This window comes from Callospermophilus lateralis, chromosome 5 (assembly GCF_048772815.1).
Source record: "Callospermophilus lateralis isolate mCalLat2 chromosome 5, mCalLat2.hap1, whole genome shotgun sequence".
NCBI classification, from domain to species: domain Eukaryota; kingdom Metazoa; phylum Chordata; class Mammalia; order Rodentia; family Sciuridae; genus Callospermophilus; species Callospermophilus lateralis.
Window position 1 is genome coordinate 130,559,932 of NC_135309.1, and position 22,484 is coordinate 130,582,415.

The following is a 22,484-nucleotide window of genomic DNA, read 5'->3' on the forward strand; positions in this document are numbered from 1 at the left end:
CTTGAGTTCCCTGGATGATTTGAGGCAAAAACCAAAAACAAATCTCCTCCATAATCCTTCAAAGTTGGCTTCAAATAACCATTTTCCTGCCAACTTGACCCTATAATATTTGTGGAGTCTTGTGAGTACTAAAAAGCCTAACCTCTTACTCTCCCTACTGCATGTAGTAACAATCTGAGTACCTTCAGAAGAGAGGCTTATCTAAATCCTTTGTCAAAAATAGTGCCCACCCCTATTCTAAGTCCTTACCAGAATAAAAGTTCTCTATGATACTATTTGGTTATGTATTACTTTGTATTGAATTACTCCAAAATTCAGCATCAAATTTCTGCAAATCTTGATATGAGTGGCTTAACTGGGTAGTTCTGACTCAATCTTATGAGGTTGCAGTGAACCTGCTGCCAGGGCTAAAGCCATCTGAAGGTTTAGTATTTGAACTGTGGCTGATGGAGTCCCATCAAGAATGGTTCACTTACATACTTGATAGCAAGAGATTTTGGTTTCTCACCAAGAGGAAGACCTAGGTCAACTTGAGTACGGTATCCCCTTAGCACAGAGTAGAGTCACAAAGTCTTTTTTGTGACCTGGCCTTGGTCACACACAGTTATTCCATAAGGTGCAGTTATGCAGGTCAGCTCTATTGAATGTGAGAGGAAACTACAGCAGGGAATGGATACCAGGGGAGTGGGGCAAGGTGGCCTTTCAGGACCATTTTCAGAGATAGGCTACCACTCAATTATTATCACTGATTTTCCAGTTTTAGCAAACATAACCTAGCTATTTTATCTTTATTTTGTTAAATTAGAGAAACAGAGTTGTTAGGTGAACTTTCCAGAGCCCTAAAGCCAGTGGGGCTAGTTTAGAACCTTACACATTGTGCCCAGTTAACTGAAATAATAGGTATTTTTTGTAGCATTTCCATACATTTATTCCACAGGTATTTATTGGACTATGAGGCCACTGTAGTGCTAGACCCATCATAAGAACGTCACAGAATTTTCTTGTAAACTTACTGATTGCCTTTGTTGTAATGTTTAAAACATTGGCTTAATTGGCAGGAAAAATAGCTCCCCCCCAAAAAAATTACTTCAGATACTTTTTTTCATTTATTCTTAAAACATCCCAGTGTGAAAAGGGAAGAATTAACTTCTTTATTGTATGTTTAGGGAAATTGAATTATGATTTGGAGACATGGTATGACTTTGACATTGTGTTTTAGAGCCATAATATTTAACATTAGAACCAGAATTCCTATTTCCAACATTCTAACATAAATGCTACAGTGGAAATGGAGGAATAATACACAAAATATAATTCTGAGACTTTCTAACTTGACTATGATACAAATGATCTGTGACAACAGATATTCCATTACAACAATGTTTGCATTAAAAGTTTTGTAAAAAGTACCATTAATGTATTGTGTAAATTTGTATTCATATATTTTTGTAAAAATACTAAGTTTTTCTTAATATTTTTTTAGTTGTAGATGGACACAATATCTTTATTTTTATGTGATGCTGGGGACCAAACCCAGGGCCTCACGCATGCAAGGCAAGCGCTTTACCACTGAGCTACAACCCCACCCCCAGTAACAGTTCTCACAATGATTTCCTGTCTTGCAACTAACACTAATGGAACAGTATAAAGAAATACACTAGTGGGCACTGTGGTGCATGCCTTTGATCCCAGTGGCTCGGGAGGCTGAAGTAGGAGAGTTGCAAGTTCAAAGCCAGCTTCAGCAACTTTTCCAGACCCTAAGAAACTTAACAAGACCCTCTCAAAGGAAAATATTTGAAAAAAGGGTTGGAGATATGGCTCAGTGGTAAAGCCCTGGTTCAATCCTTGATATATAAAAAAGAAAAGAAATACACTAATGTAAATTATAAACAGAAAATAAAAATGTTAAAATCACTTAAGTGTCACTTTGCTTTTGGGTCTACAATCCACATGCTGGCATTTGCCACTTTTTTAAAGGAAGAAAGGCACTTGTTTTAAGTAAGAGTGAGATGCCTTAAATATGTTGAGAATATTTGCTAATTGCAAAAACCTTGTAAATAAAATAAAATATTAATTCTACTAAATTATGGAGAGGTAGTTTTTAAAAATCACTTTTGAAGGTTTTAGGGTAAGGCAAAAGCAAAGGCATTTTAGAATGAGCCTGTCCAAGCCTTTGCTTCCAAAGCAAACCAACTTTTTGAACACTGCTTTATTGTTTTAGATCAAAATACGTGATAAATATATGCTATTCCCTTTTATGATTTTGCTCAGCACTTTCTGTTGGAAGTAAGCAAAACTTCTCGACAGCTCCTCTACAATTTGAAAAGAAAAAAATCCACAGTTCTCATTTTAATGACTTCATTCCACGTACATACTACAAGCCATTTTTTTGTCAGTTCTTTTTTTTCTTTTTTTAGATATTGAAGAAATATTGCATCTTTTATGCTTTCATGGTAAAAGATATGTCACCCCCACAAGACTGGATCAGTTCAGGGTTTATTTGTTACTATAGCTTAAAAGCAGACAGTGCCCTTCTCCAAAATTCTCACACACACACACACACACACACACACACACACACACAAAACCCTTGTCAACACCCCTGTGTTTGCATTAAAAGTTTTGTAAAAAGTACCATTAATGTATTGTGTAAATTTGTATTCATATACTTTTGTAAAAATACTATTAAATTACATATGTGGTTATAATGCTATGGTCTATAAAGAGCTGGTATGTTTCCTCTATAGTGCTGATGACACATTTTTCTACCCTACCAGCTTCCCATACCCGAACCCTTTTTTAGTTTGTAACATTTTGTTATTGATCTATTGCTCATACCATTACACATTACTAGCCCTTGAATTGTACTTCTTATAGGCTTATTCAGTGACTTACATAGTTTAATTTCCTGGATATTAACATTTAAATTCTTCTTGTTTTCTTTTCAGTGAAGAAATTGAAATGGCCTTTAAACCTTTTGACTTCATGACGAAGAATTTTTTTAAGAAAAGAAACACACACATAAAAAAAAAAAAAGAATCCAGGTAACAACTATTTTATAAATATGTGACTGTATTTTTCTTCATGTCCAGAAACTTATTGAGTAGAATTCAGTATATTCTTCCAAAACCCACAGTCAGAGATTTTCTAACACAGGTTGACATTTGTACCAAAATGGGCAAGATAATGAAGGCACAGGCTCACTTAGTATCAATAAGGGACATCAAACACAGTCATGAGGCACTAATGAAACATAAGCTTAGTCACAAAAAGCAAATGTTCGAAGTCTTCAGTAACTTTTCTCCCTTTAACATTTGGCAAAATTCAGTCTAGATATTTTAATACCTCAGAAAGAAAAAATAAATAAGATTCTACATTAAAACCTATAATTCATTTTTAGAAATATAAGAGATACAATGAAAGGAGGGGAATGCTGATTTCCTATATTCTTAGATTATTCTTCCTTTCTGAGGATCTCAGATATCTGTGCATCTGCAGAAATGTCAGCTCTAACTGAAGATTTATGAGTTTATAGATAGTTGCTGACATGGTCCCTCAACACTACTAAAAGTCTGTATCACAAAAACAAAAGCTATCTTGGTTTCTGTTTTTTAGTCCTTTGTTTTAAACTGCAAGTCAAATTTGATTATAGGTGACCAAAAAATTTTAAGTAAAATATATATTTAACTTCCCAATAAGAAACAGATTACATATTTAGACTTCAATGGCAAATAAATACACTTTAAAGCCAAGCAAGTTCCTCTCTTCTATCTAACAATAAGAAAAAGTCATTTTTTTATTGCTGATTACCACATCACTCATAGAACATATCAAGAACTAGTTTCACGATTTTAGGAGACTCTTTCTATGAAACAATATAAAAGATGAAGGTTTAACTTAAGTCTAAACAGGCAGAATAGACCTGTACTTAAAACACTCCTATTACAAACATGACAAAACTGAACAATAAAACAGCTGAATCTCTGTTTGCATCATAACCACCATCTATGTGATACGTAACTACTCGCTCTCTATGGGTTAATACCACCCACTGCAAGCCTAGAGATGGCAATCAATGTAGAATGCCACCTTACAATTAAGCCTGTGTCTACAATGTAGAATGCCACCTTACAATTAAGCCTCTGTTCTACAGAGAGAACATGGAAATGTTTCAGCTTACCCATAGTGCTTAAGTATGTTTTTAAAATATTTCCTAGGAAATTAATTTTGATAGTATTTCCCAAATCCTTCAACTAAAGACATCCTGATAATTTGTCTTTTTTATATTGAAGTCTATCAGGTTTTATTTTTTAACTGTTTGCAAGTATTAGGAGTAAGGGAGCAGATACAACATGAATTCACAATTATTAATATTTTTCAGTGACAACAAAATTTTGCATGCTTAAAAATTAATTATAAGTAAAAATAGAGAATACTTATAGAAGGATCTTAATAATTTGGTATTTGGGTATTCTTTTCTTTATGCTTTAAAAACAACCCCTAATATTTTCTGACAACACAGTATTTATATATATTTATATATATATAAAGTTCATTTCCATGCTTATTACGTAAAAATAACTATCAGAAATATCAATCTATCAGTGTCAGCTGATATATATCCAATTAATTCACTGCAGAAGGGAAAATAAAAATCTAAAGTAATCATTAAAGCTCACAGTTCAATTTTTTTTCCTTTTTTTTTGTCTTTTTTTTTTTTTTTTTGTCTTGTTTGAAATTTTTTGGTGGTTTATCTGTGCTGCTGCAGGCTGATTCCCAGATTAATGGCCTCCAAGGAAATTTGAAAGGAAGCCTGAAGACTTCTTACTTTGCTGTGCATCTGCTTCCTGGTCTTGTGTAAGTCCCAATTCACTCTCAATTTGATCCAGCTCTGACTGGTCAAGTAATTCAAAGTCATCACCTTCTTCAGTGTCTGTGTCCTCCCCTGGGCTGGGTGCAGCTTGAACAAGTACTTTCTGAGCACTCTCTAGCTGGTCTTTAATAGCAGCAGTCACTGCAGCTGTGATGACGTTCCCAGCCAGGTTGCTCATCAAGTGGAAAGTTTGGTCACTGTTCAGAGGAAGGGTGAGACCAGCTGCTGATTGTCTCTCTTTGCTTGGTCTGGGACCACTTTCCAGATGTTCCTTTTTTCTCTTGAGCTCAGTGGGCAAGCCAAGGCTTAATTCATCTTCATCATTTGTTCCCGTGCCATTTTCTAGAGATGGAAAATCTGAAAGATCTCGAGAGAAAACTTCCTCACTAGGCCGGTCAAGATCTGTGAAGTGCATAATAGAAGTTTGTATTTAAGCATCAAAACAAATTTGAAATAAGAGCTGTCTAAAATCTGACTTTGATTTGAACTTTCCAGGCAACCTTGACATTAATCTAGCCTCTGGAGTCAACCTAAATCAATTTAACAACATATTGGACCCTTCCCAAATCTGTGACACTAGCTCTCCACAAGTACATAAATATTGTATGTCCACCTATAGCTTTTAACTTGCCTCTTAAGCACAAAACGTTGCAATTATCACTTAATATTCAACTTGTCTAATATGAGCTTTAGGATTTGACTAAAGTTTAGGTGTTCATCGTAAAAATTCCACCCTGCCCCGAAAGTGGGAATTATCTTAAGCCACTGGGAATATGCACGATCACAAAATTTAAAAATATGTGAATTGGAGGTATTCATGGATTCTGATACATCACCTTTTGGTTATTATCCAGCCTGAGCATTTCATACATGGAGATTTTCTTGCATATCTATAACCTGTGACTGTTTAAAGCAATGAAAAGAAGCTCCTGCCCTCTCTGTTCCAGTTCAACCCAAGAGCTTATGGAAGCTTTTGACTCTCCATCTATATAGCTGAAACTGGCCATGCCAAGATTCATGATATTTGTAAGCAATGTCACATGAGGGATAGACTGATTTACTTTTCATAGAAAATCTTTCAGTGTAACAGTGAACTCCTTGCAAAAGTGATTGGAAATCAAATCTATTGATGAAATCCCTATATGTTGATTGGATGGTTGTTGTCCCTTTTGTTACATAAATCTGAGATGGGATGGTTAAAACAAAGTGATTGTTATTCTTGTCTTTAAAATATGACCTCAGTTGTAGATACCAAAAGCTTATAGACCTTGAGTGAACAAGAACCAAAAGCTTATAGACCTTAAGTGAACTTCACTGTTCCTCTTGTTCTAATGCACTTTAAATACGACAAAATTGAGGTCCACAAAAATTATGTCATCTGTTTAAGGTCATACAGTGAGCTAAGAGCAAGGCAAGACTACACTTGGGTCTCCCAACCTCCAAACCCATCTTTCACACACTTCACAGCCTCCCTCCCTCCCTCCCTCCTATAGAACATGTATTTTGGGAAAGTAATTATAAAACCAGGTTACTTATCCTCTTCCATATAATCTGCTCATATGTTCAGTATATGGCTGAGACCATTGAAAAGAAGGTCCAATTGGACAATTAATCCAATGAGACTAGCAAAAGTTAAGTTATTGCACAAGCATTGACTCAACTTATGTTATGGATGGAATTTACATATTAAATTCAATTTCTACTCTACTACTTTAAATTGCATTTTACCTAGCTATAAAAAACAAAGAGACTTGATTAACCTTGAAGATAAACATGAGAAACTCTGGAATGGCTTTACTCAGGGGAACTTGCCCTCCATACTTAAATCTCTTTTAATAAATACCAGGGCCAAATATATAAAATCAGCTTTCTTCTTTCCCTCTTCCCATTAATGCTTCAAGGAATGCTGCCAGACATTTCATAAGGTAATTTATATATTAAAAAAATTATATAAATATATATATTTTTTCAAAAACTATGTATATACATCGTTTTCAAAATAAAGACAGATCTTGGCATAGACATTTTTTCTCATGTTTCTTTAAAATAACCATTTTTGAGATGTAATTCACATACCATAAAATTCATCCTTTTAAAATATACAGTGCAGTGGTTTTTTAGTATATTCACAAAGCTGTACAATCATTACCATTAATTCTAGAACACTTGTATTACTCCAAAAAGACCTACTAATTAACACCATATTTCTGTCTGGTAGTCCCTAGAAACCACTAGCCTACCTTCTCATATATTAACTTGTTTATTCTGGACATTTCTTGTAAATGGAATCATACAATATGTGGCCATTTGTGTCTGGCTTATCTACCTCCCCCGCCCCCAATGCTGGGAATCAAACCTGGGGCCCATGTTGGGCAAGCACTCCATCTCTAAGCTATACCCCCAGCCTAGTACATTACTTTATTACAGACCAGTAAGATTCCACTGTAGAGATATACACATTTTATTTATCCATTCATGATTGACAGAAGTTAAATATTTTTACTTTGACTCCATAATAAGAAGAGTATCCAGAAATATGAGCATACCGTCAGAAGTGTCTGTCTGTGGAGTATAACCTTCAGAAAGGTTGAAGGTCCCATTATCAGTCCAGGATACTTCTGAGACATCTGTGTCAGACACAGATAACTCTTTGGCAGCAACCGTGAGGCTAATCTGTATTAACAGACATACCAGTAGCACATTTTAAACTGCAAAGGAAAATCTTATGAGAAACCCACACTAACCCCTGAAATGCCATAATAATAAAAACAAAGTTATAAGTATTTTTCTTTGAGTTTGTTCAATTAAATAGGAAGAGTCTATCAGGAAATCATTCAGCCTTGATTCATGTAAATAAATGTACGACCAAACCACACATACATATTGAAAACTAAACAAAAATACCTTAGGACAAAGAGCTGAAAACTCTAATTCACTGTCATCTTTATGACTTTTTTCTTTTTCTGCTTCTGTTGAAAAAAATTTGAAAGCTTTCAGTTTCCTGTCAAGCTTAGACTTAGTGTATTTATTTTATCATATATTCTTACCCCATATTCCCCTTATTCTCCAATGCCTCCCTACCATTAAATGTTTGCTTAAGAAATTTCACATATTTGCAAGTGTTTGCTTTTCAAATGAAACAGTACCTACTAGTGGTTCTCATAGCATGAACCAATATCATCATCATCATCATCTCTAGGAACTTTTTATCAATACAGATTCTTAATCTACTGATTCACAAATTCTGGGTTGGGACCCACAATCTATATTTCCCCAATTTGTCCAGGTGATTCTGATGCACATTATAGTTTAAGAACTTATAAGGTCATATACCAAGTTAAAATTTAAAAATGCTAATATTGGTTTTTTCTCTATTTTCCTTCCCCTGTTATTTCACTCCACTCTTATCCCTATCGGTGGCATTTTTTTATTTGCAATTGTTCACCACATATAATAAATAGCAAGATAAGGAAATCTTTTCTCCCTCTCTTAAAATTTTTGATTAAAAAGTCAAAGTTAATTGTGTATTTGTGAAAAGAATAAATCCTTTTTTAAATAGGAAAAGACCACATATATTATTTTGGGGGATTTAGCTTCTATAATAATATTTAGTAAAAGGCTAAATGCACCCTGAAATGTATAAAGGCAATTTTGTAACAAGTAGCCTGCTAATGTCTTACTTGATGCATAGAATCTAAAATTCAAACTTTACCTACCAGATCTCTCTCGTTTCTTCTGATTAATATATTCTCCAATTCCAAAATCTAGTTTCAACAGAACTGACTTGATTTTGCTGTAGATTTTTTGTCCAATATCATTACATTTAAACAGTGGACACAAAAACGCAAACAGTACTGAAATATAAGAAGGAAGAGAATATGGGTAAAATGCACTTCCTTACAAAAGTTTACATCTTAGTATTTCACAAAATACTGTTTTCTTTATTGAAAAATAGAATTCTTTTTCTTAGGACAATACCTCTTCCTAATTAGGTTCATTTCCTAATTTCTATTCTTCCTTGTCATGAAATATGTTTTAGTACGTACATGTACACACACACACACACACACACACACACACACACACACACATAAAGGCACTGTCTTGTAGACTTGTAGTCAGATCAACTTCCTCACCTTAATCCTTTTATCTTAAAACCTATAGAAAGGTTGTATGTTTATCAGGCAGTGTCCTGAGTTAAACTTCACCTCTGTTTATTTAATGACATTTTACCATGGGAATGTTCTTGTTATCTATGATCCTCTCCTCAATAGCACTAGGGTAATAGTGTTGCTTTGGGTCATTGTGCAGTAAAAGATGAGTGCAAATCCTCTGGAAAATACCTTGCCCATATTCTTCCTTCCCCAGCACTTCTTTTCCTCCTAAACAATGCTGATCCAGTGGTTGATATTTTCTGAGAGTTCTATTTGGAAGATTGGATTTGAGTTCCAATCATTTGCCATTTGTGTTATACATTAGAAATACTATAAGAAAAAAGGATTGCCAAACTGAATGTATTTTATTCCCGAGTGATTATTTCTCTGTTGTTCTTAGGAAATATCTCAATGCTGAGGAATCATGTGAATTTTAAAAGCCAGTGTAATAAAAATGGGAAAATAAGTAGGGAGTGCCTGCCCTATCAAAAGGTAGCAGTGACAGATCTTCATGTTTCAGAAAAAGAAGAAAATCTACACTTCTGTAGCAGCACTTTTGAAATATAGTTGACATACAAAGAATTGTACCAGCTAGATATTTGTCAACTTGGTAAGCTCTGACATACACATACACTGAGAAGCCATCACCATAACCCATAGTGAACGTAACTACTACCCCCAAAGTGCCTTCATGTTTGTATGAACCTTCTCTTTTGCCTGCAGTCACATAACTTGACCATAGGCAACTGCTAACCAGCTTTGCCAATAAAGGTTACCTTTAATTTTCTAAAATTATATATAAATAAAATCATACAGTCAACTCACCCTAATTCCCACTCAACCTAATTATTTTGAGATTTATCCATAGTGTTTCATATATCGATTTTTAGTTAATTCTTTATTCTAATAAATCACAGTTCATGCATTCATCTGGTCATATGGTCATATAGATTACACTCCACTTTTGGCTCCTACAAATGAATCTGCTATGAACATTTGTTTCTCTTGGATAAACACCTATCTGTAGGGCAGCTGGGTCATACACTAGAAACTGCCAAATTGTTATCCAAAGTGACTGTACCATACCTACCCACAGTTAATGAGAATTCCAGGGGCTCCATGTCCTTCCTAATACTTGATATGGTCAGTATTTTTAATTTTAGCCTTTCTGGTGGAGGTCAATGAGATCTCATTGTGCTTTTATTTTTTTGAACCACAGAACTCATACAAGGCAAAAAAAGTGTTGGTATATTGGGGGGGGGTACAGTTTTACTGACATAATTTAACATAAAAATATTTACTTATGATCCTGGCTTTTGCAGCCATTCTTCCAGTTTTAAAATATAAATACCTTTCTAGGGGGGAAAAAAGAGAAACTTTGTGCAGGAGATTAAAGATAATCATTTTGTTTTATAAGGAATTACTCATCCCTCCTCTTCCAAACTATGGGAGGTCTACTGACCTCTAAATGATGATATGTGCATCATATAAATTAGCCAAATGTTCTATTATACTTACACAGTAGATAGCTGAGTATAACCCCAGGAATGTAACTTCCCAAGATTGTAAAAAATGTGCACACACTGCAGACCAGGAGACAAAACTAGAAGTAATAGAAATAACGGGACAGTTATGCACAAAACTAAGACATTTGGAGCACAGAATACACATGCTATCATTTATCTATATGTGACCTATCAGATTATGGCAAATGGTTTCAAACAGCACTCTTGGTACATAGACATTCAACATCCTTAGTTCACTTTAACACTCATAATATATCATGTTGAGAGCAGAGGAGTTAATTTTTTGCCCTGAAAACGATGACTGTCATTACTCATGCCTGTGACTGTGTTACTGCCAGCTGCAAGAGATCTAAAGAGAACCGTATCCTAGAAACTTCTTTTACTCTGCCTCACTTAATGGAAGTAATGCAGTCAGATAACTAAGTCAGGAATTTTAAACTACAACTGTAAGCCCATCCAAATTTATAAATACAGCAAAACATGTTACAGAAATTAGAAGCATCTACACCAATCTAATTAATTTCACAGCTGGTAAACTAAGATAAACTATGGTCTTTGTGATCCTCCTTCCTAATACACTTCATCCACTTTTAGGACACCTAGGAACCAACTACAAATGAAATGAAACTCCTGTAGTGAATCTGATCACTTTCCTGCTGTCAATTAAAAAAAAACTTGGTTGTTTTAAGAAAATTGTTTTTTAAATCTACAGAAGATTTCCTTAAATCCAATTAGAAAGATCAAGACCAAAAAAATCTCTTATTAAAGTTTTCACTTGATTTCCACACTCCAGTCTTAAAATCTTCCTCTTCTTATGGCTTTATCTTTAAATGGAGGTATTAAATTAAATTGATAAGCAAGAAAAATTCATTAGTGGACTTTGTAGTAAGGAAAACAGACATGGGAGGCAGGAATACAAATCTCTGTTCAGTAACTGAATAAGAGAAAGCAAGGAGTCTAAATTTCAGGCTAACGTTGTTTTTCCATTCTTTGGCCTAGTGTTTATAAGTTAACTAGCTAAAAGGAGTATAGAATTACTTGTGAAATAAAATTAACAGCAATTTCTGAAACATCAAGGGCCCTAGAAGAAATGTGGAATTCTAAAATTAAATGTTTGAGGAAGAGCTGCAGAAGTTGAAGGAACAAATATAACAGCATAACTATATCCAGAATTGAGTTTCGCAAAGCAATTTCTTATTATCCCTTAGATTTTGTAGCATCATCCTCTTCAGTTGATGGACCTGAGGAACACTGATACAAGGCAGGGCAGAAGTTTAAAGCTTAGAATCTTCTGAAATACCTTTAATCAGCTGAGTAAAATAACCACCAAAAATACATCATGCCCCTAATAGATGTCTATTCTTAAAGTTACCTTCAATGATTAAAAATTCCCATCGGAAGACAACACTGCCATTCCAATATGCTCCAATTCTTTCCAAGCACAGTTCTATTATTCAATAATAGCAAAGTCATGAGACCTCTATACATAGTACAATGACAGGGATCACAAATGCTGACCCTTGTACTCTTCATTCCAACCACCCATGAATATCTAACAAGGCCTGTCGGTGGTTCTGCAGTTCATCCTGACTACAAAGACTATCAGTAACAACCGAGGTTGTGTGCTCTTGCTCAGGATATTGCTTTCCAATCCTTTAGACTCACCCAGTGGGTTTTTTCTTAAATTAGGAAAACACTTGTTCCACTTACATAATCATAAGGAATGTTTTGGCCAAAAGTTTTATTTGTTAAATAAATAAACCATACAAGTCTCCAATTTTCAGAATGAAAGTGACACACTATTACCTCTGAAAGTACCTTAAAGGACTGTGTGTTCAATTCATGTCCCTTTGACCTCAGAAAATGGACCATTAAAGATGAATGAAATTCTAAATAAGACATTTTTTTTCCTTCTTGGTTTGGCTGATACAGACTAATCACCACTCAATTAATAAGCTAAATAAATGTATATGATATATAATTTCAAAAAAATTTTTGGTACTAGGGATAGAACCCAGGGATGCTTTAATACTGAGCTATACTCCCAGACCTTTTTATTTTCTATTTTGAGACAAGATCTCACTAAATTGCTAAGACTGGTGTCGAACTTTCGATCCTGCCTCAGCCTCCTGAGTTGCTGGGATTACAGGTGTTGTGTACCACCACGGCCCGGCACATACTAAAATTGAGCCTTGCTGATTCCAGCTTTTCAGCCATATATTCCCTGTGTATTAAGAATTAGAGAATGTTTATGATAAAAGCATGTGATAAATGTACATTGCACATTTAGAACACACTCTTGTACTAGAAAACTTGCCTTTCCAGGGCTCTGCTGTTTAAAAAGAGACATTTCTTGAAGAAATATGCTGAAATTCATCCATGATTCTGCAATACAGTGGCTGAGTCTGGGTCTTTCATCCGGTTTGGAATTGATGACTTCCCAGCTAAGGAGACGAAAAGAAAAAAAAAATGTTTTTGGTTCTTAACAAAAAATACAAGCTTAAGATGATTTATTCAACATCCATGGCTTCAGCAAATATTGTTTGAGCATCTACTGTTGGCCTTACTCTCTGGAAAAGCCCTGTGAATTCAGAGATGAACCAGTCAGATTCTTGCCTCATGAAGCTCATATGCCAAGAGAAAGAACTAGCTATACAATAAATCATCTAATTACAATAAGGGAAACACTGAAGAGAGGAGGAGGACAGGGTTGGGGCTTTGGGATATTATTAACCAAGGAAGTCAATTTTGAGCTCATATCTGAAATGGATTAGCAGTTTACCCCCGTGTTCTGATAGAAAAATGTAGATACATGTAGAGAAAGAGCTGGAATGGGAAAGGGCTAAAGTGCCACCCTACTAACCCTACTGTGGATCCAACAAAGTCAGTCAGGAGAAATATAACAAATAAAGCTCAGGAAGCAGGAGATGAGCTAGATCATACGAGGCCTTGTATGTTTGTTAGAAACTTTTAAACTGTACAGATCAGAAAGACACAGTACTTTTAAAGAAACTTAGGTACTAAGCATATAATCATTATTAAATACCAATAATGTATTTTCAGTATGTATGGTAGTTGGTCAACTACATAGACAACTGGTACACTCAACAGGATCTCACAATGCCCCGTATTTCTGAAGTATCTTTTCCTGATCATCATCTAGAATGTGTTGAATGTGATGCAGAGACCAGGCAGTGTGTTGTGTGTATCCCTGCACTCGTTTTGCCATGAGAATCTCAGTGAGCTAAAAGCAAAAAACAATCACTCCAGGAAGAAGACATATGCAAGTTCCTAAAATTATAAGGACTCTTGTAATAGTAACCCATATAAATATTCCAAGAACTATTAGTGAACTCTCATCTGAGTTACAATTGTAAGGGCATCAGGATGAGGCCGAGCTCTGGCTTCAATCCCAATACCTCTAAAACAAATCAAAATGACCTTGGCCCATGATGTTCAACCTCACAGAAACTATATACATAGATTGTTACTTTTTAATATATTTGAATAGTAAAGCAATCTGCAAATTAATTAAAATTCCTTTTGAAGTGTAAATTTTAATCCTAGTGTAATAGCATTAAAAAAGGCAGGGGGGCGATATATTCCTTTTTCCCTTTGCCTTTGCCTCAATTGATGCTCTGCCAGAGAGTCACTGAGCTATCAGTTGTCCAGAATGATGTTATTCCACCAGGTAGGGGTTTGTCAAATGAGTTCCTGCCTGTCATGAGAAATGACCTTTTGGGGCTGCTTCGCTGCCCAGGAGTGTTGTGTAAGCATCAGCACTACCCTGTCTGGAATCACTAAGCATGCTACTTACACTGGTGGTCAAATCTGCACCAGGTTTGCATTCCTAGTAAGTGACTTCAAACTTCCTGAAATAATAAGAATGCATGACTAAAAAGCCACTGTCTGTAACAAAATCTTGCCCATATATATCCTTCATGGGAAAGGATTTTTATTTTACTAGAGAGCAAGAACTGCATGGCAAAGACAATATAAAGTTATTAAACTGTCGTCTTTCTTCTTAGACAACAAATCGGCACAGACTCCAGAAATATGAGGCATTATGAGATCCTGTTGAGCGTGCTGTGTGTGTCCCTGCATTTTTTTTTTACATGAGAATCTCAGTGAGATAAACGCAAGAAACAATCACTCCAGGAAGAAGACATATGCATAGACATATGGATATGTATATGCATAGGCTTGGCTACTGGTCAGGTCAGTGGGCCACAATTCTTCATTTCTGCTTTCTGTATTGGGAACATTTAAAGGTCCAACTGAACTATTTGGCAAATATATAATTCTAACCAAAATCACTTAAAAGCATAATGAAAGGTTTTGAGTATCAAAACATTTTAAAGATTATTTTAAAGTATCTTTTAAAGATTCCTGATGCCCAGTACAATTCTATTCATTTTAAAACATGCTCTCTTCAAAGAAACAATAAACTCAAAGGTGTCCTTCAAAGAGACCACATTGTAATCCAGAATGAGAAGGAACATTTGATGTTCTTCCTGCTCCTTCCTAGAACAAGGGGGGATGGGGTGTGACTGACCAACGTGGCATCACGTAGGACCAACCCTTTCCAGGAAAGCACAGCACTTCATGTGCAGAATCCAAATACTCAGCGGAAACTAAGATTTGTGCTTGGTGGTTGGTTGACGTTTAATACAGATGACATCTGCACACACACAGAGTTGCTCCATAATGGGACTCTAGGTTTTCCTAGAGAGCCTTGCTTGGGAAACACATAACCAGAGAAAGGATCTCCTGTGAATACTGGACAAGATTTGGAAAGCAGGTCTTTCCCATGGCATGTGGCTATCTTCCCACCATCCTTGGCACTAATTGGTCTATAATGCAAGGCCCAAGTAACAAGGAAATAAAATACACTTTAGCCTTCAAAACAGTTTGAGATTTTACCAAGTTCTTAACCAAAAGTACAAGTTCTCTGTGATTGAAACTCATCTAAGGGAGAAAATCCTGTTTCCTATTAACATTGCCTCCTTACTTTCAGAGGGGACATATCATTTTCAGTGCAAAGAGAAATGAAGCTCATGCTTTTATAGGTCTTCCCTTCTATTCACCCTCCTTCCAACTTCCTCTCACACTCACACTCTTGCCTTCATTAAGCAGGGAACTGCTGCACATTCCAGCCACAAGATAAGGACACAGGAGTCACCATTAATGGCCACCAACCACAACTCATCATACTCAGTGAGTCCAGTTTCCGTGGTACTCAGGGAGAAGTTCCTGTATCTCCAGCCTCCTTAAGGCCACACCAGCTTTCATGTGGCCTTTGCCCAAGTACCAGCAGCTGCAAATGCTTCCCAATAAAGGCTCTAGCAGAGACCATTTGGTTGTTTTCCTTCTTAAGAAAAACTGGTCAGGTGTTTTTGACAAAGGACATTTTGTAATCAACATAAGCAATTATTTACCAAAGAAACCCAAGCCAGGGCAAAGTCCTTTTTCAGTGGCTGAGGAACATGGTCACCTGCCTAAGGAAATAAAAATTAGTCAGGTCGCTCCTCAGGCAAGCAGCCTCACTGCTTCCACACAAAGGGCTTCAGCTTTCAGGTAAAATTTCTGCAGATCCCTGTTAAAATACAACTAGTTGGTAGTCTGGCCAAAGCAGGCCTTTCGTGATGTTCATAAAATTGGGTGTGTGTAACTCGGAGCTATTCAAACAGCACTGTCTGAGCCTTACTCAGGAGATTCTGGTGGAGCAAGTCTGGGTGAAGTTCAGAAACCTTCGTTTTTAACAAGTATCCCAGGAGGTTCTGAGGCACATGTGCCTTACCCTAAAGTCACTGTGAGAAACACCTGAGAGAAATTTCCATTGAATTCCCATTCACAAATAAAAAGTAGGGAAACATGCTTCTAGGCAAGATGGTGTGGCAGGGACCTACCTGGTTTACCCTCCCTCCTGAAATAACCAAACACATACAAAGGAAAAAAAACAGACAAAACAGATGAAGCAATGATGTTGAGGACCCTGGGCTTTAAACAAGGAAGGACAGTGACCCCTGAGGGACAGGAACCAATGAGGGAGTCTTGAGACCAGCTCCTGCCCTACAGGTCTCCAGGCCTCAGATAAGTGAAACCCACCAGGTCCCTGAGTTGAGGAAACAGAGTTGAGGGTCCAAAGAGGACACCCAAGAGACCAGAGTTGGCACAACACAAGATGAGGAAGTAGATGCTGTGCAGAGGACTGACCAGCATACATATTTGAAGAACCAGGAAGCAGGAAAAAAGCCATTAGAAAGGACCAGAAGGATCAGTGCTTGTGCCAAGAATGACTCCTTGTCCCACCAACTATACTGGAAAACCTCATTGGATATTGGTGGAGTGTTCATCAGGGTCATGTCTCATTGCACAGAATAATCCTTTCTGAACTAAATGCTTCTCTGGTCCCACCTAGCAAGTCTTAAAAGCAAGCCCCAAAATAATAAAACTTATTTTTAAGTAATTCAACCATCATTTGTATGAATACATTGCATGAATACAAAGTGGTAGGTTTTGTTATAAATCAAACAACTCAATGGTCAAATAGGGATCTGAATGATTTTACTTTTTTTCTTTCATGTGTATCTTTTAAATAATTGTGCTTTAAGATACAGTTACCAAAACTGAAAGATACAGTTACCAAAACTGACGTTTAAATATTGTATTAAAAGATTTGTTTCTCTGTAGTTTAATAGCTACACACATGAGTTCTTGGGCACATTGTCCAGTTTCAGAATGCAGTGCACAGTACTGTCCATTAGAGGGAGCTAAACAACCAGGAAATGTGACAGTTGTACTCCTTAAAAACACATTGTCATTCTGTAAGAGAGGACATATTGTAGCAGCCTGATTCCTCTCTTTCACTCCAAGTGTCTTTGAGCACTTGAAAAAGATGCTGAAACAGATGAATGTTGGTAGGGGAAAAATAATGTCTCTTGGTATCCCCTCACTTCACTTCTGTTCATTTAATAAATAGACACATTAACTGTTACTAGGTACATTAACTGTTACCATTCCTAGCTCCAGATATTTAGAGATGACAAAGGCACAGCCCTAAAAATACTTATTTCTAGATGTGACCCAGCATGATTCAAAACGTGCATGTGTGCACACACTCTCATATATGAAACTTACCTTTTTAAAATGGCACTTAATTGTATCTAGTGCTATTGAAGAAAAATAAATTTGAAAACTAAGTTGAGAATTGGATATGTGAAGGGAACCTGTTAAATACAAGATCTTTTCATTATAGTACATTTTACAGGTAGTACAGAAAAATTGAATTGTGTAGTCATATCCTAGTGAATTTAAAAGTCCAAGTAATATAAACAGCTAAAAGCTATTTTTCAAAGCAAAATTTATATTTTTTAAATATATCAATGTTCAAATTCTTTTTTCTTTTCCTATTTTTTATTCTTATTTTATTTTTTTATTTATTTTTGCCATACGATTTATTTATGTTTTTTAGTCATACATGACAGCAGAATGTATTTTGACATATAATACATACATGGAATGTACATACATCAATCATAATGTCTATTCTATTCTGCTGCCCTTCCTATCCCCCCTACTCCTCCCCTCCTCTCCCATCATTTCTCTCTATCCAATCTAATGTGACACACTTTTTTTTTCTTTTTCTCATCACAACATCATATATGTATTCTATATAACAATGAGGTTCTCCTTCCATCTTCGGTGCAACTCCCTTTCTCCCTCTTTTTTCCCTCCCACCTCTCTTCCCTATTTAGTGGTAGTCTTCTTCTCATGCTCTTCCTCCCTATCCCATTTTGAGTCACGCCTCCTTATATCAGAGAAGACATTCGGCATTTGCTTTTTAGGGATTGGCTAACTTCACTTAGCATAATCTGCTCTAATGCCATCCATTTCCCTGCAAATGCCATGATCTTGTTATTTTTTAGTGATGAGTAATATTCCATTGTGTATAAATGCCACATTTTTTTAATCCATTCATCTATTGAAGGGCATCTAGGTTGGTTCCACCTTCTAGCTATTTGAATTGTGCTGCTATAAACATTGATGTGGCTGTGTCCCTATAGTATGCTCTTTTTAGGTCTTTTGGGTATAGTCCGAGAAGGGGAATAGCTGGGTCAAATGGTGGTTCCATTCCCAGCTTTCCAAGGAATCTCCATACTGCTTTCCAAATTGGCTGCTCAAATTCTTTCACATATTCTTGAACTTTTCATTTGAGGAAATAATTACAAAAGACAGACAATCTGGAGTAAGTGGGTGCAGGTGAGGGAGAGAGCATATGAATGAATCCTGATGGTGTGGTTAGGCCCAAGTGGTAAGGTGCAAAAGCAAATCCATCCATGAACACTCCCATGATTAGAGTCAATTTTTGTGTGCCTTAAGCTTTTGGCAGTTTGGTTTCTGGCATTTGTGACACAAAGTATATTGCTGCATTTCTCGGCAGACACAATGGAAAACTTTATATTAATTATGAGATAAAGATAACTATTAGAAAGTTACAGGCTAAAATTTCACCAATTAGCATGACTCTTTCATTTCGGTGGCAATTTTTAGTTGAAAGAAAAGCTGCAAACAGCTTACTTGAATACTTATTCAAATAAAAACAGTTTATTAACAATTCAAGTAAAGGGGGTCACAGACAGCATGAAATAAGAATGGCTCACTCTCCAGGCATGGGGCACTGCTGGGCCTCTTATAAACTTCCTATCTCATCAATCCTCAACCTGTGAGTGAAGTATTACTTATTATTCTTGTCTAACAGATGAGATAAAGGCCCAAATTCATTGACTAATTGGCTCAAGGTCACAGAACTAATACACAATGGAATAGGGAATTGATCCATGGAACTAGAACGCAACTGTGTGGTGAGAGGCAGGAAGAACACTCCAGACTGGAGTGTAGGAATCAGAGGGAAAGAACTTCAGAGCTGTAACATGGACAGGGTTTGGGGTCAACTAAGCTAAATAAGTAGAAAAAGAAAGATCAAAAGAGCAGCCTTCGTTCCCTGGTAAAACTTGGGCACGAAAGTTTAGATTTTTCTTTTAAAGCCCATCAGCTTTTCATAATCTGAGCCCAGCTTCTCGAGCCTAAATTATTGTTCTTGTGCATGGCAGTCACAACTTCTGCTGCTATTTGCTGAGGTCTCATTGTGTACCAGGTATCACATCAAACAGTGTACCCCACCCCAGCACTGTTTCCTAAGATCCCCTCTCCACCAGTCATTACAACACCTTGCAAGAAAGACTACTGTTCTCTCCATTATACCAAAGAGAAAATAGCTGGGAAGAATCTCCTTGTTTGATCTCCATAGCATCCTGTGTTCTCCTGTAGCAATTGTCTATTGTAACTGATTTATATGCTGTTTTCAATGTAGACTCACCATTAGACTTCACATTCCATGAAGGAATTCTTGGATGCTGATCTGTTTTCAGTAGCTAATAGAGACTGACATCCATGAGTCCCTCAAAATCATTGAATGAGCCAAGTATGGTGGCACATGTCTGTAATCCCAGCAACTCAGGAGGCTGAGGCAGGAGGATCAGCAATTTAATGAGGCCCTAAGCAAATGGGTGAGACTCTTCTCAAAATTTAAAAAAAAAAAATCAAAAGGGCTGGAGATGTAGCTCCATGGTAAAAAGTGGCCCTGGTTTTGATCCCCAATGCAAAAAAAAAAAAAAAAAATTTAATGAATAAAAGAATCATAAGTAGTAAACATCCAAAACCGAAAATAACAAAAGTAGTTAACAATGTTAACTAGTAGTTAATGACATCCTTATGCTTTTTATTCACTTTTTTATTTTTATTTTTAATTTTTTAATTTTTTAAAATTTACATATATTACCTTTTTAATTTGTTTTAATTAGTTACACATGACAGTACAATGATCTTGACTTATCATACATTTGAATCAGATGGGATATAATTTCTCATTTTTCTGAGTGTACAGGTTGCAGAGTTACATTGGTCATGCAGTCATGTATATATTTATTTTTTAGTTTTAGGTGGACACAATATCTTGATTTTATTTTTTTGTGGTTCTGAGAATCAAACCCAGTGCCTCACGCATGCTAGGCAAGCATGCTACCACTTGAGCCACATCCCTAGCCCTTATTCACTCATTTGAATGTTTCTGTACATTACATGTTAGCAATAATTAGTACATATCCCTCTCTATATGTATAAAAATATAAAAAATAATAAACAAAAAGTCCTCTTAAAAATTTAGAAACCAAGTTTAATTTATATGAACTAGTTCTTCTTTGGAAATGGGCAATTAAACTACCTTCAAAATTAGGCAATTAAGAAATATGCTTCATATGTTTCAAGATTTTTCTGGAACTGGAAATCATTAATTCATGTAGGATTCCTTCTGGCAAAACTGAATGATTGACTTCTTCATGAGATCCCTGGTCCATGAGTACTAGGGGTATTGATGCATTTGTGGTGCTAGTGGAGAATAGAACTGATCCCTCCTAAGTTGAGGAGATCAGAATGTGAAATAAACAATTCCCAAATCTGAACATGGGACAGAGAAAAACAAGTCCCTTTTTACTTATTTTTTTCAAGTTTTTACAGGGCAATCTCACTCCACTGGAAAACACTTTCAGATATTGTCTATTTGTATCTGTCTTCCTCTCTCTCTTTCTCCCCCCCCCCACACAAACACACACACACACACACAAACAAGCTTCTTTCTAGTCATTTTTTGAATTTTTCATATTTCTAAAATCCATCCATAGTGCAGTAATCATTATTAAATACATGTATAAGATCTCTGGCATAACACTTCCCAAGAATATACATTACTTCACACTATTTGTGATTTTATTAAAAATAGGTAGTGGATATGGAGGCTAAACAATATTTTTTTAGAAAGTTAGTTATGTCAACGTCACATATTGACATATCAAAAAAAAAAAAAAAAGAAAAAGGATTTGTTATAACCTAAGTTGTGACCTAGTAACTGTGACAGACAACTGCTGCAACCATTACACTTATAAATATGCTCTGGCTTAGAGACCTTTCATTCTCAGCTAGTGACTAAGGGTCTCATGCTCTCAATTAGTAGTGAACATCTGTTGATACTAATTCCTGTGAATCTTTCTTAGAAAGGTCAGTTAATATCTGGTTACAGATTTTAACATTTCTTAAGTGTAATGTGTTAGAATTTTTTTTAATCCTTTGGATACTTATTATGTTCCACCATGATTGAGTTTATGTAGGAGAAAAAATAAGAACAGGGATATACTTCTCTGCATAAATACTCACTGAATTAGAACCATGACAAAGCAAATAGGATGTGTCAACTGGAGTATTAAATAAGCAAACACAAGATTAAGAAATTACATAGCATTCAATTTGAAGCTTTCACTTTCTCAGACCAATTAGCTATGTGAGCAGCTCCTCCTCTCAAGGCCAGGGACAGACAGGCGCCAGTGAGTGCCTGCTCTTGCTGCCCAGGGAAGCTGAGCCCCACCTTCTTTGGGGTACTTTGGTGTTCTATTTGGGGTACTCTCTCTTTTTATACTGAGTTTGAAATGAACCAGAGATCAGTTACTTATTTTATACAATTGTCTTATCCCCCTCTGTCCCAAAGTAAGTACTGCTGCTTCCCTGGGTGGTCCACCAATCATCCGGAGCCTTTGGAAGGATGACACTGAACAACTGCCAGCCAAGCAGCTGACAACATGCACTTCTGTTAATTTTTTAATAACTAGACTTCTGTAAACCCAGGGCATCAACAGTGTTGATTCCACGGCAGATAGGACAGGCACCTACTTGACGCAGGCAGAAGATGAAACACTCTTTCATCTGTGAATGCCAACATCTACCCCAAACAGTATCTCTGGGGAAGAAAAGATTTCTACTTTATCCTTGAGGAAAGATAATAGAGTCAAGAAACATTCCTTGAGGAAAATGGAAATTGTGATT

General features: G+C 36.1%; 1 protein-coding gene across 2 annotated transcripts in view; it reads right to left on the minus strand.

Moving 5' to 3' along the window:
* Window positions 1-4,546: 4,546 nt before the first annotated feature.
* The window catches only part of Retreg1 (reticulophagy regulator 1), a 132,035-nt gene continuing 114,097 nt past the window's right edge, over window positions 4,547-22,484 (minus strand). For both annotated transcript variants that reach the window (XM_076856168.2, XM_076856169.2), the window contains 6 exons: window positions 12,871-12,997; window positions 10,546-10,630; window positions 8,590-8,727; window positions 7,778-7,842; window positions 7,420-7,546; window positions 4,547-5,275 (listed from right to left, as the gene is read on the minus strand). In XM_076856168.2, the coding sequence (XP_076712283.1) occupies window positions 4,782-5,275; window positions 7,420-7,546; window positions 7,778-7,842; window positions 8,590-8,727; window positions 10,546-10,630; window positions 12,871-12,997 (1,036 nt within the window). In that variant the 3' untranslated portion in view covers window positions 4,547-4,781. The remainder of the gene's footprint in view (window positions 5,276-7,419; window positions 7,547-7,777; window positions 7,843-8,589; window positions 8,728-10,545; window positions 10,631-12,870; window positions 12,998-22,484) is intronic.